The sequence below is a fragment of the Phyllobates terribilis genome, unplaced genomic scaffold, assembly GCF_046119375.1.
Source record: "Phyllobates terribilis strain yellow unplaced genomic scaffold, ASM4611937v1 Scaffold_4__5_contigs__length_816908805, whole genome shotgun sequence".
NCBI classification, from domain to species: Eukaryota; Metazoa; Chordata; class Amphibia; order Anura; family Dendrobatidae; genus Phyllobates; species Phyllobates terribilis.
In genome coordinates this window covers 59,030,356-59,057,073 of record NW_027362764.1, presented here as the reverse complement: position 1 = coordinate 59,057,073, position 26,718 = coordinate 59,030,356, and the positions used below count along the sequence as shown (strand labels likewise).

Here is a 26,718-nt window from a genome sequence, read left to right as displayed (position 1 = left end):
TATGATTTGCATACATGCGGTCACGTGCCAACTAGATGTGCATGGCATCACTCAATATAAGTGAATTGAGCAATGCTGGATACATCTAGTCAGAATGACCATCCACTCCCGGCACCAGCAAATCCTGACAGTGCGGACTGTGCGCACTGTGAAGAGCCACAAGTCTGCAGTCACATAGAGTCTTATTACCAATGCTCCTTGGGAAACAGTTTGCAAATTATCCCTCTTCCAGAAGAAAAGAATCATGGAGGTAACTACCCTGTAAGATTATGCCCAAGCCTTGCAACATGACTAGTGATATTAACCAAGCCAGACATGTCAAACTATAGAACAACTAGTTGCACACAGGAACTAATCAGAGTTGAGTTGTTATTTTTAAGCCTAATTTTTTTTTTTATTATTTGCTTTTCGATTTTTGGTTTTTTGGTTTTTTTTACGTAAAATTTAAAGGCATCATCCACTACTGGACAATCCCTTATTAGTAGCCTTAAAGGGATGGTCCGAAACTAAAATGTATTTTAATCCTTAATCTCTATCTATTTAATATTATCTAATCTCTTTTCTAATATACTGTATTTTAAAGGTCCTTGCCGTTTCCTCACTACACTATCTAACTATTTTATTTTTAATTTTTTACTACTTCCTCTTCGATGACGCTTAGATGGGAGAGTCCTACTGCATGCTGGGATAGTTAAATGAGTCATCATCTGCGTCACTGCCGCATTCCCCACCCTGAAATGAAGTGTCATCAGTGATGTCTGTTTCAGGGGCTGGGCTAGTCCCTTCGCTAATGAGTTGAGCCGGTTGTCAATTCCGACGAATGCTTAGTAGATTCGTGTCACAGTGACAGTGCGCTCTTCAGCCGACTCTGATCAGAAGTGACAAGTCGGCAAGAGAGCGCACTGTCAATGCGCGTTGTAAGAATAATACCCAGCGTGCAGGAAAAGCAGAGATCAGCCAAACCCTGACAAATGATGCCACTTGACTTTTTTTTTTCAGGATAGGGACAGAGGGCTTCTCCCTGATAACAACTCATTTGAGTATCCAAGGATGCACTGGGATTCTCAAACGAAGTGTCAGCAAAAAGAAAGTAGTTAAAAAATAAAATAAAGCAGTTAGAGAGCATAGACAGGGAACGATAGGGACTTTTTAATTAAAGTATATTAGAAAAAAAAGTTATTTCAGACCAGCATAAAATGAAAAAAAATGTTATACTCTCTGGGAAGTATAGAGGTTTCTCTTCTTTTAATGTCCTGCTGCACCCGGGGTTTTAATAAAAGTTTGTCAAGTATTGTGAAAACCTTTGAAAAATCTGTAAAAAAATATTTGAGGCCTATACCTATTTTATTATTTATTATTCTTGTTATTTTTAAGAAATGAAATGGAATCTTTTTTGGTGGAAGATTACAATAGGTGGTGATATATTTAGGTGCTCTCATATATAGGTATCTAAGAAGAACCCAACCACCTTTTCCAAAAACAAACAAACAAACAGTTGTTATTGAGGGGACAGAATTTGGATAGCTTGAGACAGATACTAGGATAAGGGGAATAGTAAGGGGAGATGCTGACGCCCCCTCTATCTGCCTCTCAGCCAATCACAGCAGGGATTGTTAGTCTGCTGTGACTGGCTGACCAATCACAGTACAGTGTTCTTTGCACTCTAGTTTGATCTCTCTTACCGAGCGCAGCGGAGTGCTGAGGGCATTCTAGGGTGATTGCTTCTCTTGTAATATATAGCGTTTTTTTTTTTGCCAAATGTTATAAATTAAGTGCAACAGGAATTAACTCCTGGTATGATTCAGGATATTTGTTCCCTTTGTATTAATGTGAATCTTTATTTTTATTATACAGTTTTGATAAACCAGATCCAAAAAGTTTGTAAGCCATTTCTATGGAAGTTTCTTATGTAAATGTAGAACTTTGAAAGAAAATAAAAAATAATTAATAAAATAATGTTCTTCCTTCGGTAAATCTATTTCTGATGAATAAGAGTGCAGGAAGCCTGGGGGTATACAGATATCACACTCTGTAGAGAACACCCGGTTCCCAAGCGCTGCAAAATGTATTTTACTGCAGTACAGCGACTTTATGTAATGTCCCAGGGGACTGTGGGAACTTCATGTCAATAAGAAGTTGATTATATTTAAAGGGATATTCCCACCTAGTATGTTTATGTGCCATAAATGTGTAGTACCACCTCTGTTTATTTCTTTTGAAATTCCTATTTATTTGTATGGGAATTCCGACCCCTTTTCTTCTACCAGCAGCACATGACAGGACCCATTACATACTGTGGGTATGCTATAAATGTGTCAGATGGGAATATCCCTAGTGGTAGCGACTGGTAGACTGAAATTTGCCATTTAACTCCAAGGCTACACAGGAGATGTGGTGCTGTTTCTATGATCCAGAGTAGATTTGAGCTGTAATTTATGAATTTGGAAATCTTTAAACATTGGAGTTGGTCACTACTATTCCTCTGAACTTTGTCACGTTTTATTTGCCATTTTTGAAAAGTAGTGAGAAGGGTAAAAAGTTGCTGATTTCATTGCAAAGAGGGTGTGCACCAAAATATGCAGCATTTTTTTAGCCCTCTTTATACCTTGATAAAATCCAACCAAGTCTGAATATTACCCTATGGAAGGGCAACACATTACATGAATAGCTCTGTTCTTCTGTTAGCCAAAACGGCACAAACAATTACTGTGCTTTATGGCTAAAGAGAGCGATTAACCAATTAGAACTTCTGCTATGGGACGCTATGATTTCTATGTACGCCCCTGCCCAAGAGGGAATTACCCAACGCTCCAGTCATGTGGTCTGTCTCTTAAGATTTATTAATTGAAATGTACTTTGTTTGTGGAAAAACCCCTTTAAGCTTGTTCCCATATTAGATGATAAGGTAAAACCTCCTCAATTGTGCACATTATTTTTAATAAATATCAAGGTTGGCCCGTGACTTTGTAGAAGTTTTTAATTTTGGCCCACTGTGTATTTGAGTTTGACATCCCTGCTCTACAGGAACTTGGAGTGGATTTTAAGCTAGCTACATCAAGTGTGGGGCGCAGGTCTATATCTCTCTACAGGAAGTGAGGTGTGAGTCTATGTCTCTACAGGAAGTGAGGTGTGAGTCTATGTCTCTCTACAGGAAGTGAGGTGTGAGTCTATGTCTCTCTACAGGAAGTGAGGTGTGAGTCTATGTCTCTACAGGAAGTGAGGTGTGAGTCTATGTCTCTACAGGAAGTGAGGTGTGAGTCTATGTCTCTCTACAGGAAGTGAGGTGTGAGTCTATGTCTCTCTACAGGAAGTGAGGTGTGAGTCTATGTCTCTACAGGAAGTGAGGTGTGAGTCTATGTCTCTACAGGAAGTGAGGTGTGAGTCTATGTCTCTACAGGAAGTGAGGTGTGAGTCTATGTCTCTCTACAGGAAGTGAGGTGTGAGTCTATGTCTCTCTACAGGAAGTGAGGTGTGAGTCTATGTCTCTCTACAGGAAGTGAGGTGTGAGTCTATGTCTCTACAGGAAGTGAGGTGTGAGTCTATGTCTCTCTACAGGAAGTGAGGTGTGAGTCTATGTCTCTCTACAGGAAGTGAGGTGTGAGTCTATGTCTCTCTACAGGAAGTGAGGTGTGAGTCTATGTCTCTACAGGAAGTGAGGTGTGAGTCTATGTCTCTCTACAGGAAGTGAGGTGTGAGTCTATGTCTCTACAGGAAGTGAGGTGTGAGTCTATGTCTCTACAGGAAGTGAGGTGTGAGTCTATGTCTCTACAGGAAGTGAGGTGTGAGTCTATGTCTCTACAGGAAGTGAGGTGTGAGTCTATGTCTCTCTACAGGAAGTGAGGTGTGAGTCTATCTCTCTCTACAGGAAGTGAGGTGTGAGTCTATGTCTCTCTACAGGAAGTGAGGTGTGAGTCTATGTCTCTACAGGAAGTGAGGTGTGAGTCTATGTCTCTACAGGAAGTGAGGTGTGAGTATATCTCTCTACAGGAAGTGAGGTGTGAGTCTATGTCTCTACAGGAAGTGAGGTGTGAGTCTATGTCTCTACAGGAAGTGAGGTGTGAGTCTATGTCTCTCTACAGGAAGTGAGGTGTGAGTCTATGTCTCTCTGCAGGAAGTGAGGTGTGAGTCTATGTCTCTACAGGAAGTGAGGTGTGAGTCTATGTCTCTCTACAGGAAGTGAGGTGTGAGTCTATGTCTCTACAGGAAGTGAGGTGTGAGTCTATGTCTCTACAGGAAGTGAGGTGTGAGTCTATGTCTCTACAGGAAGTGAGGTGTGAGTCTGTCTCTACAGGAAGTGAGGTGTGAGTCTATGTCTCTACAGGAAGTGAGGTGTGAGTCTATGTCTCTACAGGAAGTGAGGTGTGAGTCTATGTCTCTCTACAGGAAGTGAGGTGTGAGTCTATATCTCTCTACAGGAAGTGAGGTGTGAGTCTATGTCTCTACAGGAAGTGAGGTGTGAGTCTATGTCTCTACAGGAAGTGAGGTGTGAGTCTATGTCTCTCTACAGGAAGTGAGGTGTGAGTCTATGTCTCTCTACAGGAAGTGAGGTGTGAGTCTTTGTCTCTCTACAGGAAGTGAGGTGTGAGTCTGTTTCTCTAGAGGAAGTGAGGAGTGGGTCATTGTCTCTGCTCCTGCTCTCCTGTCTACCAAGACACATAGGGACATAACGGACAGGTAAACTTTTGGTACAAGACAGTTAACTATTGGATAATGGTAGAAGCAATGCATGCTTAGAAGTGATGGACTGGAAGTTCCAGCATCGGTTGTGCTGGCAGAATGCTGATAAAGAGGGACCACTCACTGAAAAAAAGTGGATTGCACTTTACTGAGCAAAAGAATCAGGACAGTTCCTTTACATATTAGACAGGTATGTGCACCAAAGGCAGTTTTAAGTTGTTGAAGGGGAGGAAGGTAGCAAGACAATGCCTTTCTACAGGTTTCGGTAAAATGACAGGTGCTCTTTAAAGCAGCTGTAAAGGTGACATTTTGTCATAAAACGTCTTACAAAATGAGAATAATTGCTCTTAAATTAATATTTACGCTTCATATAATTAACAATAAGTGTCCCCTGTGGGATTCTGTTCTTTTAGAGTAGATTTCAATAAAAATATTTAAAAAAAAAAAAGTTTCCCAAAAGTACATGTAGTGATAAAGAACGACATTTTCAAGCTGTTTTCTGCAATAAAAAATGCATGAGACATATAATCCCCACAGAGGCGTCAGGTAGTTCTGGATTTAATCTTCCATTAAGGCTCCTTTTTATTGTCTCTCTAGAGTTTCCTGAAAAAGTAGCAGGTGTTGTTATGATACTTTGTGAAGATGAATTACACTGTGGGGATAGAACAATATCCTTTTATACTTTGGAAAAAAATAAGAAAAAATATCTATATATACACTTGCTAATGCTATACTTTTATTTTTTTATTATATTTTTTTCTTTTTGATCTATTTGTTATCATTTTTTATGATATTTTTGGTTTACTTTGTTTTATTCTGTTCCTGGGTTTATTTTACACAAGAGGAAATAATTATATATTTTTTTTATGAATTAAACATGAAACTATTCGGGAGAGCAGGCTTAACACAAGGGTTTTCTCCAATTAAATTAACATTAATGTAACACGGTCACAGCTTGTGCTTTTTATTGATGTGACTGCTATTTGCTGAGCCGAATCTTTAAAATTACTGTTCTAGGTGGTAAAATTCACAGAAATTTTAGCTTAAGTGTACGTCGGAAAAAAACCTTCTTAAATTTAGTTTAGAGGGACTGTTGTGTCTAGCAAAAAAACAAGAAAAAAGTATCCAACAATAAAAACAAAAAATAAATAAAAAAACAAACACATTAAGAGTGAACTGACCATTTCGGTAGTTGAGTCTGTGACTGCAGACTTGTGAATCCCCGCAGTGCGCACAATGCGCGCTGTAAGTATTCTCCAGCTGGCGCTGGAGCAGGCGAGCGTATGATCGCAATTATGTGATTTGCATACCTGCGGTCACGTGCTGACTAGACGTGGCCTCGCTCAATATGTCTAGTCGGAATGTGGCCAGAAGTTTGAAAATTGCATACTTGCAATCACATGACCGCCCGCTCCAGGCGCCAGCACTAGAAAATCCTCATAGTGCGCAGTGTGCGTGTTGTAAGGATTTACAAGTCTGTAGTCACATAGAGTGACTGCAGATTTTTACCCCAAGTCCGGACAATCCCTTTAAAGTCTTTATTTTTTATCTCTAAGAAGTGGCGTTAAAAGCACCATAGATCTGGGGTAGTTCAATTGCTCCAGACTTCTGACTATGTGCACCAGATCTCCGTTGAGAGACACTTTCAGCTGTACCAGAATTAACATGATGCCACTACCGCTCTATTATGTGGTAGAGCAGGAAGCCATAGGTCCCACCATCCTCTATGACACAGGCTGCAGCCTAAATGGCCTCAACATCCCAGTACAGGCAGTGCCATGACTCCTATTCCAGCCTACTCTTTGGGCATGGAAGAATGGGGCACTGGCAACACACACTACCCTACTCGTTACATTGAACAGAATAGGACTGACCTGCAATACCAGACACAACCTGTGGATGGGTGTGGCGCTGTCTTTTTGAAGAAAGCAGCCATGTTTTTCTAATCAAGTACAAGTTATTTTAAGCTGAACTAAACACAGTATGGGTAATGGTGGTTGATTAGCAACCAGTGATCCTTAAAACGTGTATATTCATTATGATATGATGGGCCGGTTTGCCAACACTGATTTGAAATCTCTCAATAAAGTGATCAATGGGGTTATGCAAGGTTGAAGCAGCAAGGCTTCTTCTTCTGGAAGCAGAATCAGTCTTGCCCATTGAATATGCCTGGCATTGCGGTTCAACCCTATTCTCAAAGCCCATAGTATAAAAAGTAGGTCTGGTGTAGTTGTATTGATGGACTTATTCTTGTATTATTTAGGGTTTTGGATAAATCTTTCTAATGTTGGAACCTCTTTGTGTCTTCTAGTATAGTAAAAAATGTATATATTAATATAAGTAAGACTTTACCATGGGAATACTGGGGATCCTTTTTATTTACGTTTGAAATTTGGAGTATAAAAAAATCATATTGCCTTTCAAAAGGTATCCAGGACAAGTTTCAGTTTCTTCAGGCACTTCCACCATGGATATATTAAAAAATATTTATTTCTCAATAGAGGTCTGTTGGTGAATTTTTATGGCTCCTGATTGAACCCAATTTGGGAACCGTGATGGGATTCGGCCAAAGGCCATGTTCAAGATTTGATGAGTCTTCCATTTACTTCTGTGTAGGGAAACAGAAATAGCAATCTACAATGTTGTGTGGTGGGCCAACTGTTACCTAGAAATGAAAATGGGATGACCTACACTTTTAGATAAAAAAATGTTCAAGATCATTTTGTACTAAATTAAAAATTGCTAAATGTATGCAAATAAAAGAAACCGCAAGATTCTGGACCGAGAAAGGCTTTGGATGTAGTGTTAAAAAGCCCTTTCTTCTTCTCCATAATATGAGTGAGAGCCATAGTTAAAATACCATGTATCTGCTCCATGTTTCATTATAGTATTTGGGTCCTTCCATCCTCTTCATGGGTACAAAAAACCCATAACACATCAATGAATCAAGTTCATAATGCATGTGAACGGTCATTGCGCTTGTTGCAGCTCTTGGTTTTGTTTGGTAACGTTGACTAATAACATCCATTCATGTATCACTTATCATATGCTTGACTTTTCCTCAAATATTTTGGTGACTTTTGTATTTTCCTTTTTTTCTTCTAGCCAACAAGTCCTAAATTTGGGAAGGCTGACTCCTATGAGAAACTCGAAAAATTAGGAGAAGGCTCGTACGCTACCGTTTACAAAGGCAAAAGCAAGTAAGTATTTTTGAATGATCTGGGGCGTAACTATAATAGGTGCCGGGGTTGCAAAAGTTCCCGTAGGTCCATATGAAGAGACTATAAGTATTAAACACATGTGATAGTTGGGGGTCCTGTCGGAGATTTTTTATTGTTGCCCGCAAGCTTCCAAGTTACACCACTGCGAAACAAGAATTCTTTATAAAGGGGCAAGCTCGTCTGTGTGAATTTTTTAGGGAGTATATTAATTTTTTCTAAAGCCCTTAAGCTTTTTTATAGCTCTTTAGGCTTCATATTATATTTCCACATTACTGGGTATTTAAAAAAAAATCCAATGTATTAATATAAGTTAACATTAACCGTTCTTCAACTAGTCGATGAGCTCAGTGGCTCTGAGTGGCTTGTGCCGTCTACTGTGGCAGAACCACTTAACTCAATGATCGGCTGCAGTGCTGTCCACGTAATGTCATAGCTGAAACTTTTAGGCAAATATTCTGGGGCCTAATAAAGGCCCCTAAAGATATTTGTATGTCTGTCAGGGGAGGGTGTACCCCAAAACACACAATATTATTTGAAGCTGCTCTTGATATAAGCTGTTCCAAACGAGGCACTGTCTAGTCAAAAGGCTGCAAAAAACAATTCAGGAATAAATCTCTTTCAAAACAATTCAAAAATTCTTTAAAACTGCATCCGAAAACGCTTCAGGAAACAAAAAAAAATCCACAAAGGAGGAACAATTCCTGAAGAGGTCTTTACTAGGAAGCTTGTCATTTTTGGGTCCCTCAAAGAAACTCTATCCTGTGACGTCCTTTCGCTATCCAGATTCACTTCAAAATATCTGCTGTATTCCCTGCCTCAGCTTTTATACAGGCCTATGTTGTCCCTGTTTATTGACCGTAAGCCTATGCGTGACCGCTTTAGAAAAATGTCAATGTTTTCTTTCCAGAAGTGGCTTCACTGGAGGCTTTGCCTTAGCTTTTTGCGGTGGCTCTGCCATCAGCATCTTTTCCCTCTACTTTAAAGTATAGCGGCGAGCAACTTCCTAGCGGAAGCCACCTGAAGAATGACCATGCTACTTCTTTTATCCACTTCAAGTGAGGTTATAAAAGGTTGCCTGAGGGAAGGTTCTACCATACTGAATGCACTTAGGCAAATCATCAAGATCCTCTGCTGGCAGCTCCTTTTGTAATTACCGACCTTTGACGTTCCACCGGTGCTCGATGTGAGACAAGTATGGAGACGCTGCAGCCATGGGAGCACGTTCAGACCATGCAAGCTGCTCACAGTAGCCTGAGCAACATGCAGCCTGGTGTTATGTTGAAATTTTGAAGAGTGGAAGTACCACTTGTTCCACTATTGATACATTCTGTACTGCAAGGAAAATTGGATATCACATATTAAGCCTAGGGCATAAAACATTGTCTACACAAACCATCAGAAGGTGTTTGTGTGACACCCCAGGGGTCTGGTTGCCACAGTGATAGAGATATTACGTCTGAGAGCAGGTGGGAGGTCCTTTGGTCAGGGATCCTGTGCATGCCACACCTCCTGCCCAGTCTTGGGAGGGGAAGGACTTCCCCTATATAAACCCGGGGCTGAGGCAGAGTTAGTGAGAAAGAAGACAGAACAAGAGTAGAGAAGAGAAGCAGCATAGCAAGAAACATCAGGAGCTCTGTGGGGAGCAGTGTTACAACGAGTCAGGGGCTGGCAGCTACAGAGCTCGCCCTGACTGAGAAGATTTCTTACCGGACCCGGAGTCCGAGGCTGTGGGGACTAACTCCTACCCAGCAGCAGAAACCGTCCGGCAGAGGATTTCAGGTCCTCTGGCCCAGAAGCCCGAAGGCACGGTCACACGCGTGGGACCAGCACCGCCATCGTGGAGCGGAAGCCATTAGAAGGCCCCGAGTCACCGGCCATACGGGTGAGCACCACACGGTACACTCAGGGACGTGGGCTACTTATTCCCGCCTCTAGCAAGGTAGCCAGAAGAGTACAGTTAGTTGGGAAGGCCTACAACTCCGCCTGGCCAGGGGAGATCCCATCTGCTCAAGGACTGACCAGGCCCCTATCACTAGCAAGTACTCCGGGAGGGTCTATCTTTGTCACCAGTAAAGACCCTGAACTACACCGCACCGTCTCTGAGTGGTTCCTGCTACCCCCATCATCCACGTCGGCTGCCCTGAGGCCATACCCCTCCCGTTGGGGGTTATACCATCCACGCTGCACCATCCTTCCACCGGCCTCAGCGGTCTGCCCTGCAGCGGCAGCTCCATAGCTGCATTCAACGGGTGGCGTAGTCACCAACCATCTACTGCTAGTACATCGCCGCTCAGTTTGACTCCCTGGGCACGGACCGGGTCGCCGCCACGAGACTACAACCCTCAAGAGATCCGGCTCCGGGTAAGCTCCCGCGTGCGCAACGCAGCGCGACACAGGCCCAGGGGCGCGTCAACTTTGGCGTAGTCGGCAGGATTTCGTGCCCGCAACCACCGGGTACTGCGTGCCTGAAAAGCAAAGACTGTTCAAACTTACCAGTGGTGAAGATTCCCGCTATCCGTGGAGGTTTCCCGCCATCCGGCGCCATCTTCTACCTTCTTCCCGCCATCCGCGAAGTTTTCCCGCCATCCGGCGCCATCTTCGACCTTCTTCCCGCCATCCGTGGAGTTTTCCCGCCATTGGACGCCATCTTGAGGACGCCGCGCGGGAAGAAGAGGGGCGTGGACTCCGAAAGCGCGCGAGAACTGAAGCCCCGCCTCACGTCCGGACGTTGCGTAAGGTCCTGGAAGGAGCCCAGCAGACGCCGACGTCACCGGAGCGCGACGGAAGGTCCTCAACCCTGACGATCCACTGCGGAGCCGCGGCCTACGGAACAGGATCATCGCAAGGTAGGCCACGGTCCACTAGGGGGGAGGAAGATGTCGGATACGGAGGAGAGCTTCACTGCCTCAACCCCCGCCAGCGCCACCGCTGCTGCAGTTATGCCCTTCACCATGCCCTATATCCCGGGAGCAGCTTGGCTACCCCAGTACTCAGGGGAGTCACATACCCTGCATGACTTTAGAGAAAAGCTGGATAGCCTCTTCCAGGTGTACCCCCTCACAGAAGAGCAAAAAGTGAGCATCCTGGTGGCCCAACTAACCGGGGCAGCCAAAAGGGAAGTAAAATCCTGGCCACCTGGGAGGAAGACTGTCGCAGGGATACTAACCCGGCTGAAGGACACCTTTGATACCCGCACCTCAGCCGAGATTAAGCTTAGATTCTACGGGTGCAAGCAGCGAGCGCATGAGAGTATAAGGGACTATGCACTAAACCTACAAGAGGCCCTGAGGGCCATAAAGCAGACCGACCCTGATGGGGTGGGAAACGAGGACAGGCTGTTGACTGAACAATTTATAGAGGGTTTATATTGCAATGCCCACCGAACCCAGTTGCGGGCAATGGCCTTACAGGATCCCCATCTGGACTTTGCACAGTTCAAGGACAGAGCCATCCGGGTGCTCCGAGAACCGGCACCGGGTGGCGTTGTGACCCACAGGCGCCCAGCTATCACTTACCACCAGGAGGCGGCGCCCTTGTCGGCAGGGCCTGTGGGAGCTGATGCGCAGGCTTTGGACAATGACCCGGCTCCAGACCTACGCCATCAGGTCCAAGAGCTAGCTAAGAGCGTTGCTGCGCTAACCCGAACTGTGCAGTCTTTACAGGTTTCCACCCCAGGGAAGATCCAGCTGGCATTCGGACCGGAGGACATCCCGTGGCGTCGACCAAGGAGGACCCCACCGGCCAGAGGAAGACCCAGTGACCGATACAGCGAGGACGGACGACCCATCTGCCGCCGCTGCAATCAACCCGGACATATGGAAAGGTACTGTTCTTTAAACGGGCACAACCTGGGGTAGAGGGCCAACCCCCAGGAAAAAGATCACCAGGCCCATCGAACTGGCGCGACAGATATGTGGGAGGACGTCCAGTCTTGCCTGTGGTACTGTATGGCATTCCCATGAGTGCCCTACTGGACACCGGGTCACAGGTCACCACTATCCCGTACGTGCTCTTTAAGCAGTACTGGAATGACTCGGATATTACCCGCTACCCTGACGACGACTTGAGTATCATCGCCAGCAATGGCCAGCCCGTGCCACAGATCGGATTTAAAGAGGTGACCATCAAAATCGGTAGAGTCGAACTGGCAGCACAGGGACTGATCATTGTAGACATTGACAAACATGAGAGCCACCCAAAAATAACTCTAGGAACTAATGTAATTGAGAATTGTCTTGCAGAGGTGATTTTCCTTCTACAGCAGGTTGCCAAGAACGCCAGCTCCGGCGAGCAGCGAGTGCTCCAGAAAGAGATCCGGGCACTGATGCGGCGGCAACAGGTGGAACTCTCCGGCGGTGAGATTGGTAGCGTAAGAATGTGTGACCCTTTCCCTATTGCCATGCCCCCAAAAAGCGAAATGATGATTTGGTGCCGGGCAGCTATTGGTCTGAGAGGTAGAGATTACCAGGCAATGGTAGAACCAGTTTACTCAGACAGTAGGCCCACCATTTTGACAGCACGGGGGGTGGTCAATGTACGCCATGGGAGGGTGCCCGTTCGCATAATCAATATCGGGGAGAGGGAAGTGTACCTGCCCCGGTATGCCACGCTAGCAAAATTATATACCATCAACCAAAACTCTATACAGTCTGTGGAACCCTTGCCTCCATCTCACCCGGAGGAAGGTAACGGCTCTAAGAAAGTAATGGAGGATTGGTGTCAGCAACTACACTTGGGAACTGACTCCACTCCCTCCCACCAGAAACAGGGAGTCTACCGGGTGGTTCAAGAGTATGAGAGAGTGTTTAGTAAACACCCGTTAGACTTCGGGCGAGTCAAGGGGGTAGAACACCGCATCCCCACGGGAGATCATCCTCCCATAAAAGAGAGGTATCGACCCGTACCCCCTGCACATTACCAACACGCCAAGGGGATGCTTAGAGACATGAAGGAGGCTGGGGTAATCCGGGATAGCTGTAGCCCCTGGGCAGCCCCGCTAGTTTTAGTCAAAAAGAAAGACAACACCATGAGGATGTGTGTAGATTACCGGAAAATCAACCGTATCACACACAAGGATGCGTACCCCTTACCAAGGATAGAGGAGTCATTGGCTGCTTTAAGATCTGCTAACTTCTTCTCTACCTTGGATCTCACTAGCGGGTACTGGCAGGTTCCTGTAGCAGAGGCGGACCGGGAGAAGACCGCATTCACCACCCCGATGGGACTTAGTGAGTTCACCTGCATGCCGTTCGGACTCTGCAACGCCCCAGGAACCTTCCAACGATTAATGGAGTGCTGTCTGGGCCACAGAAACTTCGAGACGGTCCTGTTGTACCTGGACGATGTCATCGTATACTCCAAAACTTATGAGGACCACCTGAAACACCTGGCGGAGGTGTTCGAAGCTCTGGCGAGTTACGGCCTAAAGGTGAAACCCTCCAAGTGTCACCTCCTGAAACCAAAGGTGCAGTACCTGGGACACGTGGTGAGCGCTGACGGAGTGGCTCCCGACCCCGATAAGATCACCGCAATTAAGGGATGGCCAAGCCCCTCCAGCGTAAAAGAAGTGCGGCAGTTCCTCGGGTTGGTAGGCTACTACCGAAGGTTTATTCCCGGTTTCACCAAAAAGGCAGCGCCTATGCAGGACCTCCTGATAGGCCAGTCCCGGAAGGCCAAGAACCAGAAGCCGCCCTTCAAATGGGAAGAGCTAGAAGAAGAGTCCTTCCGCCAGCTGAAGATGGCCCTCACGGGGGATGAAATCTTGGCGTACCCGGATTATAGCCAGCCCTTCATCCTCTACACCGACGCCAGTAACATCGGGCTAGGAGCCGTACTGTCCCAGATCCAGCAGGGGAAAGAACGAGTAATCGCCTACGCCAGCCGAAAACTGCGACCCACCGAAAGGAACCCCGAGAATTATAGCTCATTTAAGCTAGAGTTCCTGGCCGTGGTATGGGCAGTCACTGAGCGCTTTAAGCATTACCTTGCTTCTTCCCGGTTCACCGTGTACACGGATAACAACCCGTTGACACACCTGGACACGGCAAGACTCGGTGCCCTGGAGCAGAGGTGGATGGCCCGTCTGTCCAACTACGTGTTCATAATCAAATACCGGGCAGGACGCTCCAATACCAACGCGGACGCCCTGTCCAGGATGCCAAACCTACCGGACGAAGGAGAAGATCCGGAGGGACTGGAAGAAGTTGAACTCCCTGCGTTCCACCGTCATGGGACTATCCAGTATTCCCACCGAGTAAGGAGTAAGCAGGCTGCTACGTTGAACCCCTTACCTCACTACAACTGGGCGGAAACGCAAGACAGCGACCCTGCCGTCCGACTGGTGAAGGAGATGCTGACTCGGCCGGAGGCTCGCCTTGAACCAGACGCTCCGGAGGAAGCCAAACAACTATGGGCAGAGAAGAGTCGACTGTTCCTTTACAAAGGGAAGTTGTGCCGCAGAATGGTTAACTCCCGGACGCATGAATTACTCTGGCAAGTAGTGGTGCCACGAAGAGACGCAGCCATGGTGATGGAGGCATACCACGACGGAGCTGGACACTTCGGGTGGAAGAAGCTGGAGTTCCTGCTGCGCGAGCGATTCCACTGGGTAGGCATGAGGGGAACCATTGAGAAGTGGTGCAGAGACTGTGGCCCGTGCAACCTGAGAAGGAAGGACCGTGCCAGCCAGAAGACTCCCCTGCAGTCCATCGTCACCCGGCAACCGTTGGAACTGGTAGCCTTGGATCATGTAAAACTGACCCCAAGCAGAAGTGGCTACGTCTACGCGTTAACCATCGTGGATCATTACTCCCGGTTTCTGGTTGTCGTCCCCGTCAAGGACTTAACGGCTCAAACAGCAGCTAGAGCCTTCCAGCAGCACTTTTGCCGTCCACACGGGTACCCGGACCAAGTGCTGACGGACCAGGGACCTGCCTTTGAAGCGGAGGTCTTCCAGGAATTCTGCAATCTGTATGGCTGCCGGAAGATAAGGACGACACCCTACCATCCGCAGACTAATGGACTTTGTAAAAAAATGAACCAGGTGGTAATGGATCTTCTAAAAACATTGCCCCTGGAAGAACGCAGTCTGTGGCCTGAAAAGTTGCCCGATCTGGTGGACCTATACAACCACATCCCGGTAGGTTCCACCAACTGTACCCCGGCTTACCTAATGAGGGCAAGACCTGGTAAGTTACCTGTTGACCTGGAAATGGGAGTCCTGACACCCGAGGACACTTCACCAGAAACAGACTGGGACACAGAGAGGCAGCAGCAGTACCGGAGAGTACAGGAGAGCGTGGAGCGAAGTCTCTGTCAGGCTAGGGAAAGACAAGAGAAAACTTACAACCAGTATGCTCCCGCTGTTCCCCTGGTACCCGGAGAGCAGGTCTTGAAGAGGAAGAGACGGCTCCACAAGTTGGACGACCAGTGGGAGAAGGACCCGTACACCGTACTGCCCTCAAGCCACGAAAACTCGAAGGTCTGTACCATCAGTAAAGACGGAGGGGAAACCACAGCCATTGTATCCCGGGACCACCTGAAGAAGTGTCCCGAACAACTGAGGAACCCTGAAGAGGAACAAGAAGACCATCGACCCGTAGAGGAAAGGGAAGATATGGTTAGTACCGTGCTCGGGGACTTCCCTCGGTCTTGGACTCAAGTCAATGGTGCAGTTGTGGTACCCGTACTCACCTTCCTCCAACCATCATCCCAAGAACCTACGGAGCAATCGGTAGAGCTGGAAGAACAGCCGGTCCAGGAGGCAGAAGACTCTACACAAGCAGACCCGGAAAATCAACCCTCTGCTTATAGTGAGCCTGCCATACCCCTAGTGAGCCAGAGGGCCCATGGACAGCTGCCCAGTTTACCCTTGGCAGCTCCTACACCCTGTAGTTCAGGGCCAGACAGTCAGCTCCGTAGGTCCACTAGGGCCACTAGAGGCCAGCTACCCGCACGTTGGAGGATCTAAATGTTTAAGCTATCTTATAATGTTTACTTGTTTATAGTTGCTTGTGTATAATTTTGTGTTTCTAGTTCTTTTTAGGAGTCCTTGGTGGATTTACCGGGAATCCTTGTACATAGTTGGAGCGTAACCCAGGATGGACTAAAGACTGTTAAGGACTCGGGGCAGGACAGGCCCCTACCTGGTTACGTCTCCCTGTTTTGGTGAAATGGACACCTTGCTTTTCAAAACTGCACCCGGTTGCGGACACGCCGTAACCATCTTATGTGTTTTTCTTATTGTATTGTTATTGTTGTACCTTGTTATGTTTTTCTAAAAAAATATGTTTAGTCCCGGAGTACTAAATTTCACTAGGGGGGAATGTGACACCCCAGGGGTCTGGTTGCCACAGTGATAGAGATATTACGTCTGAGAGCAGGTGGGAGGTCCTTTGGTCAGGGATCCTGTGCATGCCACACCTCCTGCCCAGTCTTGGGAGGGGAAGGACTTCCCCTATATAAACCCGGGGCTGAGGCAGAGTAAGTGAGAAAGAAGACAGAACAAGAGTAGAGAAGAGAAGCAGCATAGCAAGAAACATCAGGAGCTCTGTGGGGAGCAGTGTTACAACGAGTCAGGGGCTGGCAGCTACAGAGCTCGCCCTGACTGAGAAGATTTCTTACCGGACCCGGAGTCCGAGGCTGTGGGGACTAACTCCTACCCAGCAGCAGAAACCGTCCGGCAGAGGATTTCAGGTCCTCTGGCCCAGAAGCCCGAAGGCACGGTCACACGCGTGGGACCAGCACCGCCATCGTGGAGCGGAAGCCATTAGAAGGCCCCGAGTCACCGGCCATACGGGTGAGCACCACACGGTACACTCAGGGACGTGGGCTACTTATTCCCGCCTCTAGCAAGGTAGCCAGAAGAGTACAGTTAGTTGGGAAGGCCTACAACTCCGCCTGGCCAGGGGAGATCCCATCTGCTCAAGGACTGACCAGGCCCCTATCACTAGCAAGTACTCCGGGAGGGTCTATCTTTGTCACCAGTAAAGACCCTGAACTACACCGCACCGTCTCTGAGTGGTTCCTGCTACCCCCATCATCCACGTCGGCTGCCCTGAGGCCATACCCCTCCCGTTGGGGGTTATACCATCCACGCTGCACCATCCTTCCACCGGCCTCAGCGGTCTGCCCTGCAGCGGCAGCTCCATAGCTGCATTCAACGGGTGGCGTAGTCACCAACCATCTACTGCTAGTACATCGCCGCTCAGTTTGACTCCCTGGGCACGGACCGGGTCGCCGCCACGAGACTACAACCCTCAAGAGATCCGGCTCCGGGTAAGCTCCCGCGTGCGCAACGCAGCGCGACACAGGCCCAGGGGCGCGTCATTTGCAGACGTCCAGCTACAGGTCTTCCATTGACCTCACACAACTGCTATCATAGGTGTTCATGGTGCAGAACAAGACAGTAATGGAGGCTGGAATGGAGGTTTATACTCTTCAGCGATGAGTCCCGCTTTTGTCTCTGATGCATCGATAACCAGAGATTAGTTTGGAGACCGCGTAGGCAACACCATAAAGAGGCATTCACAAGGGAACGTCACACCGATCATACTCCTGGGATTATGGTGTGCCGTGGCATAATGTACAGTAACTGGACCCCTCTAGTCTTCATTGCAGGTACACTAACAGGTCAGCGTTACATTGATTTGTTTGTGGAACCAGTGGTACATCCATTTCTCCAAACTGTACCAGGAGCCGTTTTTCTATATTACAATACTAGGCCGCATGTTGCTCATGCTACTATGAGCAGCCTGCATGTTCTAAATCTGCTACCATGACCTGAAGCATCTCCGAACTTGCAAAGAGAGCTGCCAGCAGCGGATCTTGATGTTTTGTCCAAGTGCATTCGGTCTGACAGAACATTCCTGAGGAAAATATTAATACACTCCTTGGCTGCTATCATTAAGGTTAAGTGCCGGGACTTCTGTGCTTGATGATGATGCTCGATACTGAATAAATTCAGACTTTTTTGAACACTTTATTTATATATTTTTTTTCACTATTTGCACATCTTTAACATGTTTATCCATCTGGTGATTTCCAGAATCCCATTTCTTTCCTGGTGTTGTAATTTTAATCTTGAGGAGTATATATGGCTATGGATAAATGGATGGTAGCTGTGCTGTCACATTCGATCTGTACAATTTCTTCAATCTTTTATGACTTTCTCTTCTTATCTCTGTGGCTAAGTTGTGACGTCATTTCAATATCCAGATTCACTTCAAAAGATCTGCTGCATTCCCTGCTTCGACTTTTAAAGGGCCTTATGATAGTCCATTCTTATTGGCTATAATCATTATATGGAAGCCCACATGGCCACACCTGAGGTCTTGTCAGCCTTTTCAATATTGAGCTTTGTGTAGAATGGGGGTGGGCATTTATTGGGTGGGGATTTGTGCACAGCAAATCACATATGGTTTAAATTCGCCAGGATCTGTGAATTTCATAAAATTTGCATTTAATTCAATTTTCTTCTGATCAATTCACTAATCTCTATAGTTTAACATTAACGGATAGCAATGCACTACTTTCCGACCCCCGTTGGCAGGATTAGAACCTCTTTAGCATGATCCAAACCGATCAAGACCTGTTACGGGTGTGTCAGGGTTGACAGACAGTCATACGGTGTGCGGTTGTAGAAGGTCACTGCGTTACAAACCTCTCCCTGATCCTTTTATGATTCCTCTCTCTTTAGGACCCAGCGGTGATTCTCACCTTGCTTGGGGATTATACCTTTCCCTTTAGGACGCTATCTGCAATTCTGTAAATTTTTGCATCAGTTTCTCAGACATTCACCTCCCTAAAAAAAAATCCCATAACTACTGGGCTTGCACCAAATGAGAAGCTGCTAAGTGGTGGAACCTATGACATATTTCTGATAGGCAAAGAAAATATCAAGTAGGTGTTAAATTGTTCACCATTAAATATTCTAAAAATTCTTTAAACTGAGTATAAATATTTTATCTAAAACTTGAGTGAGGCTGAGTTCACACGATGCGTTTTTAATGCGTTTCCACGGCGTTTTTGCAGTTGCGTAAACGCCGCGGAAACGCATTAAAAACGCATGGTAGAAGGGCAGCAATGTTCCCCAATTGAAATCCGCATGTGCTGTGCCCATGATGCGGATTTTTCCGCAGCGTAAACGCTGCGCTCAAAAATCCGCAGCATGTCAATTAATTTTGCGTAAACGTGGCGTTTTCGCCGCCATTGACTTGCATTAGAACGCGCCAATTCCGCAAGACTGCATTTGTACTTGCGCTATTGGCGCGTTCTAATGTGCGGATGGTACCCGGGTGTGGAGAAGATGAGACTCTCCTCCACACCCAGGTACCATAAAAAAGCTGTAAAAACAAGAAAAAAATAAAAAATAAATGTATACTTACCTTCTGTCTTCCCGCGCACCGCTCCTGCTTGGTTCCCGGCACTTTGCAGTGAGTTGAAGGACCTGCGCTGATGTCAGAGTCATGTGACGGGTCACGTGACGCTGACGTCGGCAGGTCTTTCAATTCAAAGTTGCCGGCGAGGGAGAACGGATTGAGCAGGACAGCGCGGGCCATCAGAGGGTAAAGTATACATTTATTTTTTATTTTTACCAGTCTCTCGGGTCACACTATATAAATCCATGCAGTTTGCATGGATTTATATAGTGTGGCCTAGTTGTCAAGCACTTTCCAAGTGATGCTAAAATCGCCTGGAAAGCGCTTGTCAATCCACATGCGGAAACGCATGTGAATCCGCATGTATTCCACAGGAAAAACGCATGTACAATCTGCATGCGTTTTTTCTGCCAGGGAGATGCAGAAATTTTCTGCTTCATTTCTGCATCGTGTGCACATACCCTAAGGCCTCATTCAGACGTCCGATTTTTATGTACGAGTGCTCTCCATGTTTTTCATGAATAGCACTCGCACCGGTGATCGTCTATTTGGCCATTCACATGTCCGTAACTGAGCAGTCCACAGAAAATTGCGGAGACATGTCTGATTTTTGATCTGAGCGTCGGATCAAAATCTGCATTGAAAGTCTATGGGTCTATGAAAAAATCGGACTGCACTCATGTGACTTGTCACAAAGGAGAAGACTGAGAAACTTTTTTCTCCACGTACAAGAAAAACTGATGACGCTCGGACCAAATTCTGAACAAAATAATCGGTCTGTTTTTCTCGTGAGAAAATCGGACGTCTGAATGAGACCTTTGTAAATACATCACCAAACTTGAACCAGTCCCTAAATACAGTCTGTATTACAGACTCCAGAGCTGTATTCCTGTATCCGAAGGAATTACCTTTTAAATAACCTATGGATTATTCTGAGTTTTGCTTGGGCGGGAAAAAAAGCCCAATTCTATTCTGCCCAAGCTCAGTGTTCCAAAAATGCTTCTTCCTATGCAATATAATTGTTTGCCATTTTTTTAGTAAAAATTCCATTAAACTACTTTTTAGTAATTTTTGCAAAAAAAAGCATGCATAGCATTAAAGATTATGCTGAAATCAGTATTTTAGTGTCCCCTATCTTCCTTCTTCAATGGTTGTGGATGACCTTAAACCTTGGAAGAAGAGGTCTCCTGTTAATGAGGTAGATGAGGGTGAGGCAGGAAGGGCACATGTCCATCGTTTTGGATCTGAGGTGCAGAGGTTTACAGCATCGGCATAATCAATGAGATTTCTGAAATCTCATGCACATGCTGCAGGTTTTTTTTCCACGTGTATTTTTGCCGAGATGCAACGTGTCAATTCTTTCTGCATATTTGCAGCAATTGTCACACTTTCAAATGAATGAGAAAAAATGCATAAAAAATGCAGATAAAAAAAAAACAGTCTTATTTTAGGCAGCATTTTTCCTGCTAACACTCTGTTTTTAGGTGCAGAAAAATACTCAATGTGTGCACATACCTTAAGGCCATGTTCCCACGATAGGTATCTGATGTTGCAGATTTTCTGCACCCTGGGCTGTGTGCCCACAAGGAGCTTTTGTTGCGTTTTTAACGCTGCATATTTTTGTTGCATCAAAAATTCTGCGTCCTACAGATTCAGCAAAGTGGGTAGGATTTCAATCACAATTAATGACACCACGCTCTCTACAGTACTGGAAGTCCACTGCCTCGGAGTAACCCTTGACTCTGCCCTGTCCTTCCAACCGCATATCCAAGCTCTTGTCACCTCCTGCTGCCTCCAACTCAAAAATATTTCCAGAGTTTGTCCTTTCCTCAATCCTGAATCTACTAAAATGTTAGTGCATGCCCTCATCATTTCCCACTTGGACTACTGCAATGTCCTCCTCTGTGGCCTATCTGCTAACACTCTCGCAGCTCTCCAGTCTGTTCTTAACTTTGCTGCCCAACTAGATCATGTGTCTCCTTCGCTTCTCCCCTCTGCAAATCTCTTCATTGGCTCCCAAATCCCCAGCGTATCCAGTTCAAAATACTAACATTTACCTATAAAGCCGTCCATAATCTGTCTCCTCCATACATCTCCGAACTAATGTCTCGATATCATTCAACACGCAACTTCCAATCCTTTAAAGACTAGAGATGAGCGAATGTTTTAATGTTCGGTTCGGAAATGTTCGCCGAACAATTAAACATTTCGATGAACATTTCCAAACACAATAGGATTCAATGGGGGGACAAAAAAAAAAAAACGCATACACAACAGGGCGCACAAACAATCTACAAGGGATGGGTGAGGATACAGTAGGTGGGGGTACAGCTAGTTGTGCAGCGGTATGCTGGAGCGAGGGTTACCGCAGATTGTACGCTTGTCACAAGAAGTGGGTCTTCAGCTTACTTTTTAAGGTTTCCACGTTAGGCGACAGTCTGATGTGTTGGGGTACAGCGTTATCACAGTAGGGGAGATGCACGGGACAAATCTGTCGAGAGCCTAAATCACTTTAAGCTTTCAGGAGGTCACAACTGAGGAGATTGACCCCTGCAACGATTTAATATGAAGGCGAAATGAATCTTTCTAATGACTGCAGGAGTGGGAGGAATCAGACACTGCGGTATTCTGGCTCCTCTCTGTCACGGTAAACCCGTGACACCTTGCAAGCTTCAACACAATGTTCACAAGGTAGACAGCAGTGATGGTTGGTCTGCTAGACAACGAGCTAACTCCTTTATGATGATAGAGGACAACATCTGTAAGTAGTTTGTATGTTCTCCCCGTGTTTGCGGGGGTTTCCCCCAGGTTCTTCGGTTACCTCCTCAGTAAAAAAGCAGCCATACAGGAGTGTTATTAACAGTTCAAAAAATTAGGGCGTAACAACACCATTTCCGTGGCCAACAGATTGAAGATGGTGGATTTCCACCCTTAGCTTTGTCATGTGTGGGACGAAACAATCTTTTACGTGATTACAAATGCGGGACCGAGGGCTGGCTGCGGTGTTGAGAGTGGACGGAGTACGGTGAAACGGACAAACTGCTGGACCGTGAGTGAGGTACTGGGGGACATGTTACGGTGGATTGAGAAACGTGTGGTGTGCTTGGTGAAACAAACACAGCAGGCGTGTCCGCTTCCTTTACAGCTGACAGCTGACAGGCTCTCACTCAGCCTGACATAGTCAGCAGGTAGAGAACGAGAAGTTTTGCGGTGGGAGACCTCTGTGCCAATACTTGGCATGGTAACAGAGGAGGAGGAAGAATCAGCGGATGCGGTTGATGGGGCAGCTGATGGTTGTTGTGGTCTGCATTTTATCGCGGTGAGATTGCCAGAGTAACGCATGTTGATTGCGCATGTGAAGGTTCATGCATGTAGTAGTCAAATTATTGCACATTTTACTTCTACTGAGTTTTTTATCTCAAAGTTTTCAGATAATGTGAGCTGGCTCATCCTTTGCGGTCTCAAAAAAAGGCCCAGGCTAGGCAACCCTTGCCGCCCCTGCGAGCTGCAGACCCACGTTCACTGCTGGTCACTCCTCATACTTGCATCACTCGGTGTCTGCGCCATAGGACGCAGCGTAACCTCCTCGTCTTCCTCCTCGGGACCAGGGCCTGTGTTCACTAGGTGTGTCAGTCTGCTGGTTGGAGCAGAGTCAAGTGTGCTGTTTGGCGAGTGTCCAGCCAAAATGTGAGATGTAGCTGGGAGAGAGACAAGCCAGAGTCTCCCTCTGAATGGAGACTGCATAGGTCAGCCAGGAAGGCTGAGCAGTCTGTGTGTTGGAGCTGCAGAGAACTGTGTGGAAGATGCAGCCTATTCAGTGTGAGTTGTGCCCGGAGTTGAACACTTCTGTTTGGTTCTGGAGCTTGGGCTGAATTGCATACCGAGATTGGTGGGATTGTACCTTTTCTATGTATGAAGTTTGCTCCGGGAGAAAGGACTGTAATCTGTCAGGTGTGCCTGCACTGACCAATGTGCCTCTTGAATGAACGGTTTATTTGTTGTGATATCTGTGTGTCTAGAAAAGTCTGTTTTTGGTTTTTGAATCCCTTGGAGTTTTCTGAATGGAATAAAACTGCACATGTCTGGACCAAACCGCACAGCTGTGAAAAATATTGCAAACACCTATGGTGACGCATACAGGCCCAGCATATCCCAAAAGGTCTCACCCTTTGTGTATGGAGATCTATGGATCCATCAAAGGTATATGTCAAGTAATATCTTTGATAGTTACCTCCAATATGCCAAACCCATATGTGAGCAGAGCCTCAGACAATGTCGGTGATCCTCTGAGATGTCTCCAGCGATGCCAATTAGAAGTAAGAGTTGAGTCTTCTCCATGTGGATGTAGAGCTCTGAGAAGAAGCCCAAGTAGACCTCTCCATTGTAGCCGTCGCGGACTGCACAGATCCCTTTTTATCGCCCATTTCTTGCTTGCAGGGGAAATTATTTAAGGTCTCAGCTCTGCGGCTGATAAATGGATGGTAATGGGAGAGCTTCAGTAGATCTCTATTCTGAATATTTCATAGCAATTCGGGGAAAGTCAAATATTTGCTTTTAAAAACAAGACTTTCATAAATATTTTTTTTATTATTTTGTGGTCAGGAAAGATTTTTCCCTTTTATGATTTAGAATTCCAGTAATTTCTTTGAAGTTTCCCCGTATGTTCTGCCCTGTGATGTGGGAAACCATCGTGTAATAGTATTTAGTGTCATTTGTTATTATAATTGCTTTGTTCTCCATGTTCTGATGATGACTACAGTTCTTGCTCAGGCCTCATGCATACGACCGAATTAAAGGGGCTTCCTTTTTTTTTTAGAAAATCTTTCTTCCCAGGCTGTAATTTTTTTGTTATTGTTTTTTTTTAAACAAACAAAACTGTGATTTACTCTTTCTCTCCCGGTCCAGCACCGAGTCTGCACCGCTGCTTCCAGTGTCTGTTATTGTGTGCAGTGCTGACATCACATTCATAGCGCTGCTGCCAATCAATGTGTTTATCAGCTCTGCTCCAGTAGATGACATGAGCCACTCAGTCGCTGAGCTCAATGAATGACTGCAGCGCTGTCGATGGGAGCAGCGGCAGGGACTTGGTAGGAACAGTGCCTGGCAAAGGTGAGTAAAGCTCAGGTTTTTTGTTTTTTTTTATACTTCCATCCAGTTCAGCTGAATATCCTGCAATGTTAATCCAGAAGAAGAGTAAAAAAATGTAAAGAAAAGAAAATGGATTTCTAGATCAATACCCGATATCTATAACCTGTAATATTATTACTCCTTAGAAAGGCACGAAGGCACCTTTAATTTACCATTTCTCAGCATAGTCCACTGCTCTTACAGTAAAGAATCTCCTTCCATGTTGGTGTAGAATCCTTTTTTCTTTCAGACATATTGTATGTCCCTTTGTCACCACTCTGTGAGAGGGCGCAATCTACTCTGGTTATATTTATCTATACTTATTAGGCCGCCCCTCAGACATCTTTTTTTTTCCGCAATACTCTCTAACTTTGATCATCTTTCTCGGCCCTGTAGTTGTTCCATTCTATTTATTACTTTAGTTGCCTACCATTGAACCAGCTCAAACTCCTTTAAAGGGAACCTGTCAGGTCCAATGATGCTATTACCCTGCAGATATAGAGTTATTGTGCAGTTTAATAGCGTTATGGAGGTGCCTGTCCACAGTACTGATAGTGCGGCACCTGGGGGAGAAAGTGAACTTTATTTCTCCCGGGAGCCGCCGGCTTTCAGTTATACAGGCGTGCCCGGAGTACTTAGTGACTGCTCACAGGACTGAGCAGCGGCTGTAAGCACCGCCCGGCACTGACTGATTGTCGGCTCAGCAGTGGATCAGTATAGAGCAAACTGTCAGTGCCAAAGTGTAGTTAAAGCCGTCGCTCTCAATACTGTGAGGGGTAACTGCAGCTCACCTGCATGACTGAAAGCCGGCGGCTACTGTGAGAACTAAAGTTCATTTGAACTGATCGTGTGGTACCCCGGGCATCTTCATAACGCTATTAACCTACAGAATAACCCCTATATCTGCAGGTTAATAGCTTTATCGGAGATGAACGGTTCCCTTTAATGTCTTTCTATTACACTGGTGCCCAAAACTGTACAAAATATTCCATATATTTTCCGCGCAGTAAATTGTAAAGTAGAACGATTTTTTCATCATGTACATCTATGCCTTTTTTGATGAAGCAGTGATTAATATGCCTGCTTGTGCCTGGCACATGACACCTTAAAGGAGTTTTTTGGGCTCCATGTATCCTAACAGTGACGTATCCTAACAGAGTGCAATGTGCGCACTGTCAGGATTCCCCACTAATTCCAGCTCCAGCAGACGTCACTATGTGATTTGTATAACTCTGGTCACGTACCATCTACTTCTCATCCTCTTCTTCTCTCAATAGAACATCGACAGAAGTGGGAAAAGTTGCCATTTGTCCCGTCATGTCAAAGTTACTAGTCAAGAACCTCTTGAGCTAGAATCAAAGGGGAATCCTGACAGTGCGCACATTGTACTCTGCTAGGATTCGTCAATGTCCTGGGTACAATCTCTTATGGCCGCACAAATCATTTTTTTTTTTTTTTTTTACCAAGGGGAAGCCACCCTAATAACAGAATAAGGGCGCAGGCAGACCAATATGTACAATGGTCCGACATCGGGCAGCAATGCAGGGACTGGCCGGCGGCTATCATGACCCGAACGTGACATCTTCATATATGTATGTTTTTTGCGCCCTAAAAGAAAGCATATTTATTCATGGAATCTTTCTTCCCGATTCAGCTTTGGAACAGAAATGATGACGTGTCGACCACCAATCATCTGAACCTGCAGCCAATCAGCGGCCTTAGCGGTCAGGTCACTGGTGGTTGTGACGTCGTCACTTCCGGTCCGGATGAGATCATTGCTGCGGAAGCTATTGTCCTCAATTCTGGCAACATAATTAATCAGATTTTTCTTTGATCAATTATTGTCATTTTACTTTACAACACCATAAACATTGACACAATAAAATGTCAGGCATTTTACGACTCGCCTGTGTAATCGCGACTCCTCTTGTTTCAGAGTGAATGGAAAGTTGGTGGCACTGAAGGTGATAAGACTTCAAGAAGAGGAGGGAACTCCATTCACTGCCATCAGGGAAGGTAAGATAACACCTCCGTCTTTTCTGAGACAAATATTCTAGAACTTCGTAATAAATTTGCCACTTGACAAACGTCCAAAAATCACGATGACACAATTGTCTGCCGTCTATCTCTTCCATTGTGGGTTTTACAATCCATGGTAATCTATGTTGACTCTGTGGCCACCATTTCACTACCTTTGGCTACATATGATGCATTTATATTAGGTTTATATACTGTAAACCTTCTAGATGTAGGTCCTCTGTCAAAATAATTTAGGCAACGTAGCTGAAATCATGATGCTTCAGATAAAATATATG

At 45.8% G+C, this 26,718-nt stretch overlaps 1 protein-coding gene across 5 annotated transcripts in view; it reads left to right on the top strand.

The window, feature by feature from the left end:
* CDK14 (cyclin dependent kinase 14) overlaps window positions 1–26,718 on the top strand; it is a 628,470-nt gene that overhangs the window by 174,546 nt on the left and 427,206 nt on the right. For all 5 annotated transcript variants that reach the window (XM_073677399.1, XM_073677397.1, XM_073677401.1 and 2 more), the window contains 2 exons: window positions 7,783–7,877; window positions 26,340–26,419. In XM_073677399.1, the coding sequence (XP_073533500.1) occupies window positions 7,783–7,877; window positions 26,340–26,419 (175 nt within the window). The remainder of the gene's footprint in view (window positions 1–7,782; window positions 7,878–26,339; window positions 26,420–26,718) is intronic.